At 37.0% G+C, this 16922-nt stretch overlaps 2 protein-coding genes and 1 non-coding gene across 4 annotated transcripts; all 3 read right to left on the reverse strand.

The window, feature by feature from the left end:
* Window positions 1-473: 473 nt before the first annotated feature.
* LOC120111462 lies at window positions 474-4137 on the reverse strand. The gene is made up of 3 exons (XM_039128510.1): window positions 4019-4137; window positions 2912-3248; window positions 474-808 (listed from the first exon to the last, which is right to left on the reverse strand). Exons 1-3 carry the CDS (start codon window positions 4135-4137, stop codon window positions 548-550), a joined length of 717 nt encoding a protein of 238 aa, XP_038984438.1. The 3' UTR covers window positions 474-547.
* Window positions 2303-2397, reverse strand: LOC120111815. The gene has a single exon (XR_005513209.1). It is a non-coding gene; the product is annotated as a small nucleolar RNA snoR109 (small nucleolar RNA).
* Window positions 4138-5588: 1451 nt separating the features above from the next.
* LOC103695980 (translocase of chloroplast 34, chloroplastic-like) lies at window positions 5589-14208 on the reverse strand. 2 transcript variants are annotated; one of them, XM_008777453.4, is made up of 8 exons: window positions 14041-14208; window positions 13467-13577; window positions 13232-13339; window positions 13026-13150; window positions 12032-12296; window positions 6322-6390; window positions 6063-6224; window positions 5589-5958 (listed from the first exon to the last, which is right to left on the reverse strand). In XM_008777453.4, exons 2-8 carry the CDS (start codon window positions 13563-13565, stop codon window positions 5848-5850), a joined length of 939 nt encoding a protein of 312 aa, XP_008775675.2. In that variant the 5' UTR covers window positions 13566-13577; window positions 14041-14208; the 3' UTR covers window positions 5589-5847. The 2 variants fall into 2 exon arrangements, with proteins under 2 accessions (XP_008775675.2, XP_008775669.2); XM_008777447.4 differs by having other exon boundaries at window positions 13467-13591.
* Between the last annotated feature and the right edge of the window lie 2714 nt (window positions 14209-16922).

The raw sequence follows: 16922 nt of genomic DNA on the forward strand, positions 1-16922 counted from the left end.
GAGATTTCCGTCACTATACCGTGTTTCCGGTTACTAATACGGAATTTGTGACCGGAGCTCCCGTCACGAAATTAGTTACAAAAACACGCGTCACTAAATTCTCAATGACGGCGGCGATTCCCGTCACTAAACTCCGTGACAGAACCGCCGTCACTAAGCCGTTACAAATCCAAAAATTAAATATTTAAGAAATTACGTATTTTCCGTCACTAACCAGTCATTGAGTTAGTGACGAAGATAACTTGGTCACTGATTTTGTCATAGAATTCAGTCACAAATTTGGTCACTGATTTGTCACAACCTTCAGTGATCGATTTAGTCGTCACAGACATGGTCACAAATTTTGTCACTAAATTTGTCACTAATTCCGTTACTGACTTACTGAGCAAAATCAATTTTTAGAAACCAAAATCCTGTCACTAAGTTTATATTAGCTCGTCACAATACTTGGTAAACAATTCAGTAACCAAATTTGGTCACTGGTCACATTCCAATAATCTGGTACATTTGGTACATTGATTGGCTCATAATAAAAGAAAAATACAAGCTAGAGCCTCATCCAGTCATATGCATAAACAAAACAATGGAAGTGTTCTGCTGAAAGCTTTTCATTCAGCATCTCTCTTTCCAGAATACAAGAGACATATATAAATGTCGTCAGTATATGATTCCAATGGACTGACATAAATGACTTCAACTCTGTCAACCGGGAAGGAGTCGGAATAAGAACTTGTACTCGTTCAGATAGAAAGCCAGCAGTATGCTTTGACCCTTTGCTTTTGCATTGCCCCTTGTTGTTTCCTTTAACCTGTTTCATTCCATTCATCAGAGGGGCAAAAAAAAAAACAGAGAGAGAGAGAGAGAGAGAGCATTGCCCCGTTTTGTTTCCCTTAACATGTTTCCTTTAGCAAAGTATATCCCATCTGAAGTTAAAAAGAAAGCATTACAATTCAGTTCATAGTTACTTACAGAAATATAAAAACATGAGCAAAAGTTAAGAGTGACATTAGATGAGGGCATACCTGTGAAGCTGAAATTATTAACCGAAATTACAATAACCAATGACAACATCCATAGTCAAAGCAAAACTAAAAAAAGTCCCAAACTATAACAACATCCATATTTAAACCAAAACCAAAAGGGAGTATCCCATGATCATGATTCATCTCACTATGAATTGGATTCAACATTGGCCGAGCATTGAGTTGATTGAGTTTCATTGTAGAAACTTGAGTTTATGACATCTTCTACAATCTCATCTAACTCGGTCTTGTGGTCCTTTTGCAGGTTGCAGAGAGAGCGTTATTTTTATGGAACAATGATCATATTGAAAACTTAATCAAACAAAACTGTAAGGCGATTTTACCAATTATCTTCCCTGCTTTGGAGAGAAATACAAAGTATCACTGGAACCAAGCTGTTCAGAGCCTCACGCTAAATGTTCATAAGATATTTTCTGATCATGATCCTGGGCTATTCATGGAGTGCTTGAAGAAGTTTGAAGAAGATGAATCTAAAGAAAAGGAGATTAAGTCAAAACGTGAAGTTGTATGGAAGCGCCTAGAAGAAATTGCCGCTTCGAACGCTGCAAGTAATGAGGCTGTTCAATCCAAAATACAAGAATTTGCTACAGTACAAGACTTTGTGTCGTTTCGATCCTGAGATTGAAAGCCCAATCCAAAATACCAGGACCATATGTTTTCAATCTTTATGATGATCAGCAACAGGGTAAAGACATATCTATCACCTACTTAAAATATTTATAAAGCTCTTTCTACAGTAATTAAGCTCTGCAACCTCATTCTAATTTGATGGTAAAATTGAATATGTTAAGTTACTATTGATTTTCTGGAGACATAAATTAACAGTTGAAAAATATCCATTATTGTTTGGGTGGCATATCAGCCATAATCCCAGATCAAACTGGCTGCACTTAGGTGTGAAGTCCAAAACATAGGAGGGCCAAAAAGTTTCATAGCAATACACAACCAAAAAAGTAATTAGAGAGATTATAGAGAACAGCATGGAACAATAGAGCGACAGATTAAAAGAAAATAAGACTCAGATGTAGGCATTGATGACACAATCTGCAGCAATTAAAAAGCAGCTTGCCTGGATAATGGCCAAGATATCATCACTTTGAAAAATTAATAGAAACATTAAAAAATTAAAGAAAATAGATAGCTCTTGATGTGTGAGAAGGTCCTCTAAAAATGGCTAACACATGCACCATCTCCTTCTTCTGCCCTTCTCACAAAAAATAAAAAAGAATAAAATAGGAAGCTACATTTTAAGAACAAATTAATGTGGGAAGCTTGGTAAGCGGGTTGCCAACAATAAGGAGAGCAAGCCGACCAGTTTTCTTCCCTCTTCTCTTTATTCATATAGCTACAGCCAGATCCGGCAACTTCAAGACCAGGGCAACCCAAAATCCTAACCTTGGTACATGTAGCGCAAATCCTAACCACCATTATAAAATCTACCACATAATATCAGGAGAAAACGAAGAAAACCCCAAAAATCAAGAGGGAAAAGAAGGGATAAGCTCTATACTGAAAGAGAGAGAGAGAGAGAGAGAGAGAGACCTTGAGGACAAAATTCAACATCATAGAGAACGCGACCAACAGGGGAAGGAAGAATGCCAATCGGGACTGGACTACCCGTAGCAGAGGGGGGAGGAATGACCCTCTCTGCCTTGCCTACCTGCAGCAGGGGAAGGAAAAGAACCCAGATAGGAGGGAAAGAAGAACCCTAGCGCGGCCGTCGACAACTGCGGCCACGGCGGCGATCAAGCGCGGCGCCGGATCCACAGGCGGAGACCCTCGGTAAGTTCCTTCCCCCTTCCTCTTCCTCTTCTTCGTTTCTTTTATTTTGTTATCATGGGGTAAAAAGAAACGGGGTTAGGGTTTACCTCGCTCGGGGAAGAACCAGTTGTGGGTTCTGAAAACCCTAGCCGACGAGCAAGAAGGAGGGGGGCGTCGACGGGGTGATGTAGCCGTGATGATCTCGTCCCGGGTGAGAGTTGGATCGGCCGATCGGGGGGCGTGATGTAGCCGTGGTCACCGTCGACGGGGAGGCACAAATGGTCGGCAAGGGGGAGCCGGAGAGGAGAGGGCGGAGGTGGAGGAGAGGAGAGGGGAGACAAGAAAGGGGAAGCGGCGATGCCAAAAGCCCTAACCCTCCAATCGGGACGAAGCCAATGTTTTAAGTTCGACCGGGCTGATGGGGAAGTGATGAGGTAAGTCGGTCTGCAAGCAGCAGTAGGAATGCAAATGGATCATAATCGGCACCATGAGATTTGAAAATAAGAAGGAGAAATTTGAGTTTTCTGGAGAACGACTGAAATTTGGGTTATCGAAGGAATTTGGGTGGGACGGCGGACACACTTAGTTTCATTTTGGATTTTCCTCCTTTTATCTTTTTTTAATTTAGAATTACTCAAAAATAATATTTTTAATATTTTTGGAATTAAAATTTAAATTTGGTGGCGGAAATTTTTGTTAATAATCCGTCACTGCCAAAAATAATCTTTTAAAAATTTATAAACACTTAGGTTACGATATTTGTAACGGCTGAATTTGTCACTGTCTGTTTACAATTTCGGTTATCATTTTGCTGACAGATATCCCGTCACTACGATGGTCACTAAGTTTTGGCGCCCATACTACCCGCGCATTCTGTCACCGGCCTGTCACTAATCTGTCACTAAGTTTACACCACGGTGACCAAATTTCTGTCGGTCACTAATCTGTCACAAATAGTGACTGATAACGGTCCGTCACTAATTTTCCGTCACTATACGCGTGTTTTCTGGTTGTGAAAATTCACTAGTGATATATAGTTATCAATTAGTGATATTTATTTGCAACATGGAATAGTTCATATGTCAAAATCTTTTTACCAGCCTTTGCATTATCTAACCTTCTCTTATGTGTTTGTTATTTAGTAAATTGCTTTTACTAATCCATGTTAAGAAATATTCCTTTATAAGTTTTGTTAAGGCCTTTTGGCTTTTCACAGGCCATGGCAGATGAACATATGCGACTCTGTAGTATAGACGGAAGCAATAGTCCTCCATGCATGCAAACCATGCCGTGAGCTCAACCGTCGAATAAGCTCGGAGAAGTCTCGAATCATGACCGGACTGGCTTCGAGAAATTCATGATGGGACCGGCATTCTTTGTGACAATTTGGAGGGCCGATTGGTGTACTACGACGAGCACACCTACAGGAATTGGCTCCCAAAACGTGGTCCAGAGAGCATTTTCTTTCTCCCTTCAAACCTGCAGCCCAACAGAGACTTTCAGAGGATTGCTTTCTCGTTGCATCAGTCCCTACCATCCTTGCACGATGTTCAACACAACCATTCGGAAACTAACACCAAAGCATACATCCCAACCGGTGCTAACAGCTAAAAACAAACGAAATTTTTCTACAGTTCTTTCTCAACTTTTTTTTCAAAAAAAAAAAAAAAATAGTGCTTTCTTAATTAGGGAGGCTACATTAGTATGATTGTGTTGACAGCTCCATGCGCTCTTTTATCATATCTCCCTGGCTTCACATAGAAGGCAAGGAAAGGAATGTTGAGGGTAAATGCCCGACAAAGCGATTGGCCTAATTGAGTTTATAGCTTGTAAACTGTTTAGTTGTCCATAACTGAACAACTAAACCCAATTCAGACCAAGGGAAGTCTACTTCAAGCATTTTATTAAACTAAATGGACTTTCCGTTATAAGAACGTCTAACCCAATTCAGAAAGAAACGATCCAAAGTAACTTCGGAGCCCACTTACACCAAGCCGAACGGTCACTAAAATGAATCGACTTCTGACAATCATCAGTGCTAAAACTAAATAAATGGCCGATAAGATAGGAATACGAGTTTCTATTGTTAAAAAATAGAAGCACAGAAACGTTCCTATTGTTATTTTAAGATACCCATATTGAGATTTGAGAATCCATGCTCCAAACCTCCAAATACTTACAGAGCTAAAACCAAATTGAATATGAATCGAATAATGGCATATCCATATCCATATTTATTTTGTTTAACAAATATAAATAGGAAGATTGGTCGAACGCAAAAATTCATATTCATATTTATTTTAAACGAATACAGATACCAATCGAATATTAAAAATATAAATATAGATATAATATAAATTAAATAATTAAATATATTATTAAGTAGATAATAAATTAAGTTAATAACAATGTTAATGTAATTATTTATATTTTTAAAAAAATTATGAGTTATATATCAAAAATTAAATAAGATTACAAATGAAAATAAATATTCAATAAATCAGATAATTATCTAATCACATGCATATCTATTTTTTTAATAAATATAAATATAAATATTAATCTAATACTCAAATTGCTATTCATATTCGAATAAATTTACACACGAAAATAAATTTAAATGAATATTATCCGATCCACTTTCACCTTTAAATGCTTTGGTTGAGCTTTCCCTCTATCAGTCTCTATGTAATGAAAGTAATACTTTTGTTTCATTTATAATGAAAAAAAATCTGGCAATTTATTCTCTCTCATTTCTTCCAAAAAGAAAGACAATCTAGAAAAAGAAAAGAATGCAAACGACCGAATATCACATTTAGCTGCTTCGAAGTTGAAGGCTACAGCAATCAAAAAACTAACCATGACACTGAATAACATTGGAATTAGAATCATCCTCAACAATAAAATCTTAATCTGCCGCCCAACTTAGCTACTCCTATAAAGCCAGTTAATGGTACAAAAGTCACAAAACAGCAGCAGAAAAAAGAGAGCTGTCATGCTAAGCCCCCCCAAAAAAGGAAAAGAGAAAAAAGACTTTAAACCTCTAGAATTTCCGGTTTGCCAAGCCCATGTCGCGCAGCTCCCAAAGAGGCTTGCTTTCTTTTGCAATGTCCTGCTTTATGGCTTTCTGGATCCGTTTCACCACGAAAAAATACTGAAATATAGGCAGAAATCAGTAAAAATAAAATACGAGCTCATTTCTGTAGGAGAAATACTATGTCCCAAATTTCAATGGTTTAATGCAACATGGAAGCTGACCTGGAAAGCTAGGATAAGAGGTATGAACAACTTTCCCCTCTCATTAGGGTTGGGGCCATCAATCAACTTCTGATCAACAGTAATAGGTTTGCTCCCATTTGAGATAACAACTGTTATTACTTCAACCAAGTTCGGAATCCATGCAGTACCATCAGGAAGAATCTGCGATTTTACAAAATACATTACTTTAAACAACCAAGACAAATTTGAAAGAAATTTAAAAGGAAGACGAGAAGAGGGAAGGAGGAATAGGACGCACCTTCTCCCCATTATCATTAGTTTTGCATCTCCCACTGTTCTCGACCAAGACCACAGGAACAACAGATTCCTAACTTAAACAAAAGACACTGTATAATCAAGCCCCACCTTGTACCATGAACTAGTTTATCATGAAATCTTTTAGAAGCTATATTACAGCTCATAATTCAAGAAGAAGACATCAACAAATTCAAATACTTGAACTGCCACTACTGTTCGAGGATGTACGATCCTAATAGCAAAAATTCATGATCCTTCAAAAAACAATGCCACCCAACCAATATCTGTTTGAGCAAACCTCAATGTATAAACGGACTGAATAAAAGGCTTTTCTTAGTACAGATATATGAGACCGATGGATTGATGTGGTTTATACATGAATGGAGGAATCAAACTTGAGAGGTCAAGCAGATGTTCAGACTTGATAAGCATAAAATTCTAGATTGCCATCTTACTGATGCAAAAGGTAGTTATAAAAATTGAAAGAAGACTAACGAAATTGGCTGAATGATGATTCCATCAACAATTGGTGGCATTTACTATTCCTTAACAGTTCAGGGCTCAGACAGGAGATTTAATAACAGTTTTCACACCCTTGACCTACTGGAGCAGGTTATCACCAACTGTCAATATAGTGTTATTCATGCTACACTTACAGGACAATTAGGAAGTTCAGTAATGATGTAATCAGATAGTATGTCTGGAGCAAGCAACCATATACTGAAACGTCATTGACTGGATTCAATGTTGTTGAAAGGGTACACACACACACACACACACAGAGAGAGCCCAAAGGAAACCAATTCAAGATACAATTACAAAGTTAAACTCCAAATCCCGATAGTCATCTTTTTTGAAAAAAACACTTTTTTGGGTACAAGTAAATAAATGCTTCAAGGTTAAGTTTGAAGAGTCCCCTGCTGCCAGCTAAATGATATCTACATACACATGCATATGGACGCAGGCATGCACAATGGTAGTGCATGATAGTATGTCCCTGACATCTTAACTTTGTATCACACTATGTTGGGGATCCCAATGGGAGGGTCGGGCATACCCATCTGACAGGACTGGATCAGGTTGTTCAGTCTCAAATGTTTCTCAAAGAAACCTGAATTGAACTCCAACAACCAAATCTGACCCAGCCCAATGATCATATCTAATAACCTCAGAACATCAATTATCTTCCCTGTAAAGCTACCAATCAGGTAACAGGGCATTTATCAGGCTGAAAGTATTATTAGGTTGCTTTAGGCCCTGCAACAGTCCAGATACTGTTACCATTGTTCAAAGAAAATTCCGTATTTTTGCAACAACAGCAAGCAGTGCAATGGTTTTACATCTACAAATAATGTTACACGTCAGATCACTTGCAACACTGCATTGCCTTCATAGAATTCACATTGTCCATCATTCATCTCTTTCGTTACCACATAAGCATGTTATCTTCTATATGAATCGATATAACCCCATCAAAGAAAAGGACTGGAATTTCACTACAAGTCCAGTATGAGACAAATAAAAGGTGCAGGAGACTACCTAATTAATCCTTGATTTGATGGACATAAGTCAGCCAACATTGTCTTGATGGTCATCTCAAAATCGGGTTTTACTCTAAACTGCAACAGTTAAAAGAGTGCAAAGACTAAATGGTAGAAAGAAATGAAATGTTGATGCAAGGATGGAACCTCGGGTTCAAATATTTTCCTGATTCAAAAGCATGGCTTTCATATGGTAAAGAAGAACAATAATCAAAAGGTGTGCTGATGTGACGAGGAAGAGTTGGAGTGTACAGATTATGAGGAAGCTGTTATTAAACATAGTTTTCAAAAACAAAAGAAACATATTTTTTTTGTGATGACAGGAAGAAATATAATCTCTCTTCACCAAGTTGGCCAGTACAGAGGATAATTAAGACTAGAAGAAGGTGCTTATAAGGCAAATGCAGAAAGAAGAAAAAATGAGATGTAATATCAAAGGCCTCGTGGTTAAGGATTAATTGACAAATATTCATAAGCATTGTTGATGTTCATTTAACAATCATGATTTTCAGCCTTCTCAGTTGCCATGGGTTTTACCATTATTATTAACTATGATTTCAGACTCAATTGCATGCTTTAGAGCTGTTATAACCAATGATTTAAGTACCACCAGCTTATGTGACATGTGCTTTCCCATATCAAAATAATGGGTGCCATGCTGACATGTGCTGCACCAACTTGACCTGGCATGATATGTGCCACCCAGCACCAGCAAACACTTGAAACAATGATAGTACCCCCCATATCTGCGAAAAAAACATCATGATCACTGACATCCCTTCAAAAGCGTCTTGGTTACATGTTTTGGAGCCGTTATACCACAATATCTATTAAATAAGCATCATCATCACCACACCTCTCTAAAGTTATGTGGATCTTTTAAGCACCCCAGAGCAACTAGCCTAACAATACTTAATAAGAAACTCTCTATGGTTGTAAATCACTCGGTGCACTTCCTTCCCTTCCTCCTCCTCCTCCTCATTCTCTCTTCTTCTCTCCAATAATCTCTTATTCTCTTCCTTTTCTAAATTCTCATCTTCATCGCCATTTTTCGAATCAGTAAACCTTTGAAGCATTTTGGATTTAGACATAGAGTCTCTACATGGCCCTGAAGCAATTTCAAAGCTTATCCTTCCTCTATCCTGTAAACAACCTTCATTTTTCATCAGTTTTCTGATCGTAACAGAACTAGGGGTGTCAGCTATATTTAAAGTCCTTGTTCATCTTTTGTTTTATTCCCTTTTTTGTTATTTTTTTCCTCTGTGCAAACTACATGGGTACCATGATAGATTTCCATGTGCTAGCATACCTCTACCTACAACAAGGTGCACAAAGCTACCTGAATAGGAATGTTGTCGTATAGTGTTTGATAGGAGAACAATATGTTGTTTATCCTACTTGCCTTTGAGTATTCTTGTGCCATCCTCTTAAGAGATTGCTAGGGCAGTGTGACATATTTCAGGTCTATTGTTCCAGTAAACAGGAGCATGTTTTGTGTTTGATTTGTTACATAAAATGATCAAACATTATCTCCAAGTTAGTAAGCATATCAATCACCTCCACTAAATTAAGTTCTAGGATTTAGTTACAAGGATCAACCAGTAAGAGTTTCTAAAAGGTAAAGGATAGGAATAAATGTACTTCTCTATCCCTAGGAAATAAAAATCTAAATGAAGAGTAGGGCATGATGATGCTCACATAACAAACTGGTCAAGGAGCAAAGTATAAACTATATGTCATATTTCTTCAAAACTTTAAAGAAATTAGGATGTTTTACGATTTATCTATTCCTCTGTCAATAGTTTCTTGTTGATCTCAAAAGATGCTATATGTTTAATGATGGGATTAATCCACCACAGCATGCTACCCATCTCTCATGGGGCAGTTGAAGGAATCGAACTTTGATCATCCACTTAAAAGCAACATTAAGGAAAAAAACAAAAAACCCTATTTGCAAAGCTTCTAACAAGCCACCAAAGTATGGGAGTATGTGGAATCCTATTTTAATAAGCAGTAAAATAACAGTATTGGTGAAGAGTTTGGTGATAGGAATATAATGGGGGATGTCTTACATTTGCAATAGCCAATGAGCTAGCAATAACAAAGATGTCTTTCTAAAAAATGTTTGATGAATATATAGTTAATTTTATTAGTTCGGAAGGTGTCTCAGATTAATTTTCTAATGGAGAAGAGTAATTAATCACAAAGATCACTAAGATAGGTCCGACCACAACATAGGCTAATAATTCTACATGTATCCAATAAGAAGGAAAATTAAAACACAAAATACTGGTGATGGAGTAAAAAAAAAAAAAAAAAAAAGAAACTAGCAGCTTTTGCAGATAAAAGAATAAAGATAATTGAATCAAGATGTCTGTGAAACCAAATGACATTGTATCAGGTAAGTTGCTTTAGAAGGTTTGAGAGGTAAATTACAGAGAAAAGGTAAATGACATATATAAAAAAAAATGTGGTGGAATGGTAAGAAAGAAGAGGTAAACAAAAAAAAGAGGACCTACTTTACATAATAGCAAAGTTCAATTAAGAAAAAGGCTTTAAAGAGCATATAGAGGTTGAAAGATTCAAAAAATAAAAGTCATTGTGCAGATTATCGTATCTTATATGATAAGTTGAGCTAAAACAATAAAGGAAATATAAAATAATTAGCCCATAGACACTGGAACTAGGTATAATAATAACTTAGATTCACTAAAAGTGGAGATAATAGAATGTTGGTGAATGATGGATGGAAACTAAAAAGGATGTATCATATCCACAATTGCTAAATTACTTTAGACGAGGTATTATATGGGAGTTGTTAGCTTCTTCTTCATTCAGTTTCAAAAAAATGGCTTTGAGACTACACGGAGAAGGATGTAAGAGCTATGGCATGAGGATCAAATGAGATATAAAATGATTTGCTAGTCAATTCATAAGAATTGAAAAAACAGTAGTATGCCAGATGATTAAGTAATGTGGTACCCATTAATAAGAGCAAATTTATGTAAATTATTGCTCCCATCAATAAAGTTAAGTGCCAAGATGCTAGAACAAAAATTGTACAAAAAGGCAAAAATCTCATAGCATAAATATAGATAGATTTTCCTAGCAAAAAAAAAAGGAAAATTCTGGAAGGTCGATAGTGAAGACCAAATTCTTGCTTAGGCAATCGATGAAAAGACTTAGAGAGGAGAAAATTATGTATGTTTTTTTTTACAAACTTGTCAAAGGTTTCTGATTATCATGAGTGCTAAAAGAGGTCAATTGGCGTTCATTGGAGAAGCAATTATTCATAATGGCAAATAGAAATAACTGAGGACGTGTCTCTTGGGACGCTGACAAGCTTTCGGACTAAATTTGCTGAAAAAATCAATTTCCAGCCCTTATCTCTTTGCATTATTAATAGATAAACCTGTATTTAGTGAAAAGTTTAGTACTGCATGCAAAGTTGTGGATGAAGATGTGATTATTGCAAAGTTTAGTACTTAAAAATTTCAAAATTTTTTCATTTGGAAATTTCTAAGTGAAGTCGGTGAAGTCGGCAAGCGATTTGCCAACTTCACTTAAAAAATTTCAAAATTTTTAGCCGCGGCCGCAACGTCCGCTGCCACTCGTTCTCCCTCCCTCCCCTCCTCGCTCTCTTTCTCTTTTCCTTTTCCGGCTCCGGCAGCGAGCTATTTTCAATGCCAGAGCCGTACCGGTGAGCCACCGGTATAGCTCGGAACAGGCGGAACCGAGCCGAACCATGCCCTTAACAGAAATATCTAAGCAAACAAATCTTTATAGTTATGGTCAAAATTTAAACAGTAGAAGGTCATTGTGTGTCAACTAAACTACAATTTCATTTATCAATGCAATTTGCAGAATACATCCACAGTAAAAAAGCATATGCTTGTGCTATATAATATAATAAGTATGAATTAACAGAAAATGGAAATAAAATCTTTCTCTAGCAAAACTAGATGGTAAGATTAATAAATACCTTAACTGCAAGGGTACATTTAAATCATATGCAAAACTGTAAATATTTCCATTTATGAGAGAAAAGCCGCACAGTGTAACTAAATAACATGTTGCAGACTTACAGCAGAAGACAACATCAGACAAAACTGAAAAAATACATAGGTTAAAGTTGACTGTAATGGACATCCAAGATGAAGAGCTTCATACCTCAAACTCTTGTTTCTTAATACGTGCACCTAAGCGAATGTATTTTAAAAGTGTTTCTGATCGTTTAGCAAAGAAATCATCATAATTCAGTCCATCTGGTGGTGACAGCTGAGCATGAGTTAAAACAACCAAAGCCCTCCGCCATATTCTTTTACCGAATGTATCTGTTATGGCTTTAATAACCTGTCTATCCAAACTATCCACCCTATATGCATCTAATCGGTCCACATACAGAAGAACATCGATAGTCTTGTTCAAGAGAAACCTGGCATATTAACAGAGTCCATATTACTTCAAACTATATAAAACCATATGAAGCAAACAAGCAGCATAAGCATAGCGTTAAAAGCAAATCAGAGGAAGAATCTTATTCATCGCATGGAACAAAATACAATAAGAAAATCAGAGACCACTTTAGGAAGAGGGAGTAAATAAACTAGTTGCTAAAGTCCTCCACTTTTTTCCCCTCAGAAATTAAGGAGGTAGTATTTTCTCCTATTCATGTTTCTGCCCAGTATTTCCAGTACATTGTCAGCAACAATTAATGTTGGCTGACAAAACAAATCACGAGCTTGATCTGTTCCATCACCAGTAGTTGATCAGGACAGACCTGAATAAGCAGCGGGCCATTTAACTTGAAGGACCAGATAAAAACATGAACTGGAGAAGATCTAAATTCTTGGGAAACAGGCTAAAGATGGCCAACATTTTAAAATTTCACCCTGCCAAAAAAAGTCTTTAGGAGCTAGCATCATCATAAACGGTTTTTTTGGAAAGATGGGCAGGCACAGTCCAATCTCATGGGCTTAAATTTGCAAAAGCCCTACTCAACCCACATAATGCTTACTGTGATCACATAATAACTTGGTTAACTTATAGTATACATCCCTACATCTGGCCTTTATTTCCCATTTTACAGATAAAATATTGATAGACTACAAAAATTTAGCCTCTAGGATGAATCTCCAACTAATAACTCTGCTCTGATACAAACCGTTTTATGATTTCAAGAGCCTGTTCATTGACATATCCACCTTCCACAAGCCCAGGAGTGTCAATGATATTCAAAGTGAATCCTGCTCGCGTGCGTGAGCACATCAATGGTCGCAATCCTTCTGACTGCAACAGCGATAACATATTAAGGAATTATACCAGAGAATCAATACCCAAAATTGACTACTCAGTATTTAGAAGACAAACTTGGAAAGCGCTGACAGCAGCCACCCTCTCCCCCAATATGGAGTTCACCGTGGACGACTTTCCAACACCACCCTTGCCCATCACCAGAATTGTCAACGTGCTCACATTCTTAAAGTAACCATGAGAAGAATAAATACATTAAAATAAATAAGCCCCCAAAAAAGGATAAGAAGCAAAGATTGAGAAGGCCATAGATATTGCATTGCGGCAAGATCTCGCGAAGAAGAACACAGACCTCTTGCTTCAGCTTTCCCAGCAATTCGTGCAATTTGCTCTGTGTGGCAGCCGGGAACTGCTGGATCCCAAACCACTCACGAGATAATTGGGATGCCATACAGCTGAATTCCTATAAACACAGAGCTTCAAAGAAAGGGACAGATTACCAATTCGGCGAGTTCCCAGAAAAGGCCAAAGTAAAGAAAAGAAAAAAGTGCTATTCATTCATTAAAGAACGATCCCAAAAAGAAAAAGAAATAGAAAGATCGCCCATCAGCAAGATCTTCAAACGAAATTTGGATAATCCTGAACAGGACTTGATATTATTAGATGCAAGGAAAACCTAAACCTACCAAGAATCATGAACTTTTTATAAAAATTAGAATATTTCTAGCAAAAAGATCACCACAACATCCCATTTAAAAACTTTAGACCCATGATGGACGATTATAAGGCGTTCAACGTTGAAAAAACCTAAATCCATCCATTGAGTTTGTCAACTTTCGAATAAAAAACAGATCATTTTATATGAAATCGCCGTAAAATTGGGTGAGTAGGAAAGGAGCGTAGGGTTTTAGCCCACGAGATCTTACCTGAAAATGGAACAGACCGGTCTGAACCCACTTCCCTCAAACTCGGTGGAGGAATTCGGAGAGTAGGACTACGGAATCCAATCCCAAACCCTAGAGGAAGGGTCTTGGAGGCGTTCGGAGATGGGGACTCCGCGAGGGTTTGGGCGGAGAAATAAAAGGGAACTGAATGCGGGATAAGGGGTTTGGGGGAAAAGGGTGATAAGGTCACGTGAGGGACACGAGTTCAGGAGAATTTAGATTTGTCACCGCCGGTAAGATGGTCGCCTTGGCCTTTTTTCCGGGGTGGTTCATCACTTCATTTGCTGCCATTACTGCTATTACCTGGCACATGCGGCTCACGTGCCTGGTATGAAATAAAACGGGAAAGAAAAAATAGGATGGGGTATTCCAATATATTTTTTTCAAAAATTAAAGATTTGAAAGGAAACAAGATAAAGGTAGAGCTGAACTAACCTTAAGTGGAGTTGGAGTGGAGGGCAAACATGCAGCCTATAGTTTGTATTATAACGGTCAAGATGCCATTTGAGATGTTGTGCATAGCATTTGACCCTATATCAGCAGGTGGTAAGAATGGTAATCATTTTCTTGACATTTGCAATACAATATACATAGAGAGATATATAGTAAGTATTTCTATTATTTACATATATATATATGTTATCCATCTAGAATGGTAATTTTCTAATTTTTCTCTTCTTTGACATATGAGACGCGTTTGCTTGAAGTTAGAGTAGATACAAGGGTAAGGTAATGGGTATTTTTTTTCAGAATTTGGCATATGGCACTATATGGATGAGCTGCAGAGGCAGATGAGTAGAGACAAATGAATACACCATAGAATTTTGATTTTAATATTATAATTGATGGGTATATTGCTTCTCAAGCTTGAAAATGGAATTACAATTTCGCTTCTCTCATATTGGCCCTTCTATTGATTATAACTCTATTTTGTTTTCATGAATTATGAATAAAAGTATATAAACTTTACCTTTGTGAAAATTAGTGTATAAGGATGGTTTCCCCCTTTTTTTTTTATTTTTTGCTAATTAAATCTTAGATCAAAAATAAATATCAATATACATGGCCACTCGAGGCGAGTATGATCATATAATCTTGAGGCACTAGATCCAATAAATTTAGAGAGTCATATCAGGAGTAGATTGCATTTTAAATGCTTCTACAATATTTAGCTTGCGGTAATTTAGTGATATTGAAACATTTGCAGGTGGTTTAGACTAATATCTTTATAGAAATGGAGGTGAAATCCAAGTTGTTTGACAAGTCTTTAAAAGGCCTTTGGAAGCAAGGGATGGAAAGCTCAAAGGAATGTTTTGATTTTTGATAATGATTAAACTATAGAGCTTTTAGCTTTTAACTACTAACTTATGCATGGACAAATATTTGGAGAATGATAGTCTATCTAATGATACAATAGAGGAGAATGTGATGAAGTACAATGTGTCCTCTATCTAACTAGATCTATGTGTTATGAGATTCCAAGTTCATGTCTAGAATTATTAGGCTTGATTCCTTATGTTTGCTCTATATATTTAGCTTTTGTTTAAAAGCTAAAAAATTATCCTGCTTTGTGATGTTTGTACTTTGAACTATGGAGGTTGTCTCTGGAAAAATGGCTTAATAAAGATTTCATATGCAAAGGATTGTCTACTTGATGGTTGAAAAGGCTACTCAGAACTTAAGAGTGCATTTAAGATGGTCTAAATAGGACTTAAATGAATTGTGTAGGTTTATGCCTTCTCAACAAAAGAAAAGGGAGAAGAAGCAGACACCAAGGAAATGTTTATACATCTTATGCCAAGCTTTGTCATAGTGAAATTCTTTAATCATAATTAGAGAGGTTAAGGAGTATCCAATTAAAAATCTTACTCCTCTTGAGGGAGAGCTTCTTAGGGCCTCTTTTATATATATATATATATGTGTGTGTGTGTGTGTGTGTGCGCGCGCGCGCGCGATCCCGTATATGTATGTATGTGTATATACATTTATATATGTATATGTATATATACAAATATATTGTGTGTGTATGGATTTTATTGTATTTAGTCGAAAATCAAAATTCTATGAAAATTCTAACTTGTCAAGGAATGTATTGTTGTATCTTGCTTGAATGCAATACGAATCTGAAAAACTTTTATTGTCTCTAGCATTAAGTGAAAACCTTAACCATCTCCTATGCAACCATGCATGACTAATAAAAGAAATTAGTCTTGTTGCATACCATATACTGTAGCTAATGATAATTTAAATACCCATGGTCAAGCACAAAGCATGGTAGAAATATTATCAAACTTGGACTTACATTTTAACCTTTTAATTAATCGAACTTGATCTAAATGAGAATAATGACTTAATTCTATTTCCGCATCAGCTATTGTGGAGTGATTGATTAAAACCCCATTTGATTTTGATGAGCTCAAAGCATTTGAGTATATCTTGTGATTACTAATGAATTCAATTGAGTGTTTTAGTGAAATTCCTGTCCAAGTGTCTCTAGATTTGGTTCATAGTATTTTGGATAAGTTAAGAAGTCTGCTGAACCAAAGTCTGAGATTCGAGTCGACTCCCGAGTATCACGAGTCGACTCCAAGCGTATCAAGTTCACTGGCACGAGCTCGAGTCGACTCCAGACTAGTACGAGTCGACTCCGACTGAGAACAGAAAGAAGAACAGAAAGCCTCATCTCAAGAACCTGTCAACGAGTCGACTCCTGAAGTGCGCGAGTCGACTCCAGGGTAGTAAGAGTCGACTCCAAGAGGTACACAAAGAAAAGTCAGAGAGCAGTTTTCGAGTCTGAGATTCAAGTCGACTCCCAGACAGCTCGAGTCGACTCCAAGACAAGCTTCACGTCAAAAGGCAGAAGA

Source organism: Phoenix dactylifera, chromosome 8 (assembly GCF_009389715.1).
Source record: "Phoenix dactylifera cultivar Barhee BC4 chromosome 8, palm_55x_up_171113_PBpolish2nd_filt_p, whole genome shotgun sequence".
Taxonomy (NCBI): domain Eukaryota; kingdom Viridiplantae; phylum Streptophyta; class Magnoliopsida; order Arecales; family Arecaceae; genus Phoenix; species Phoenix dactylifera.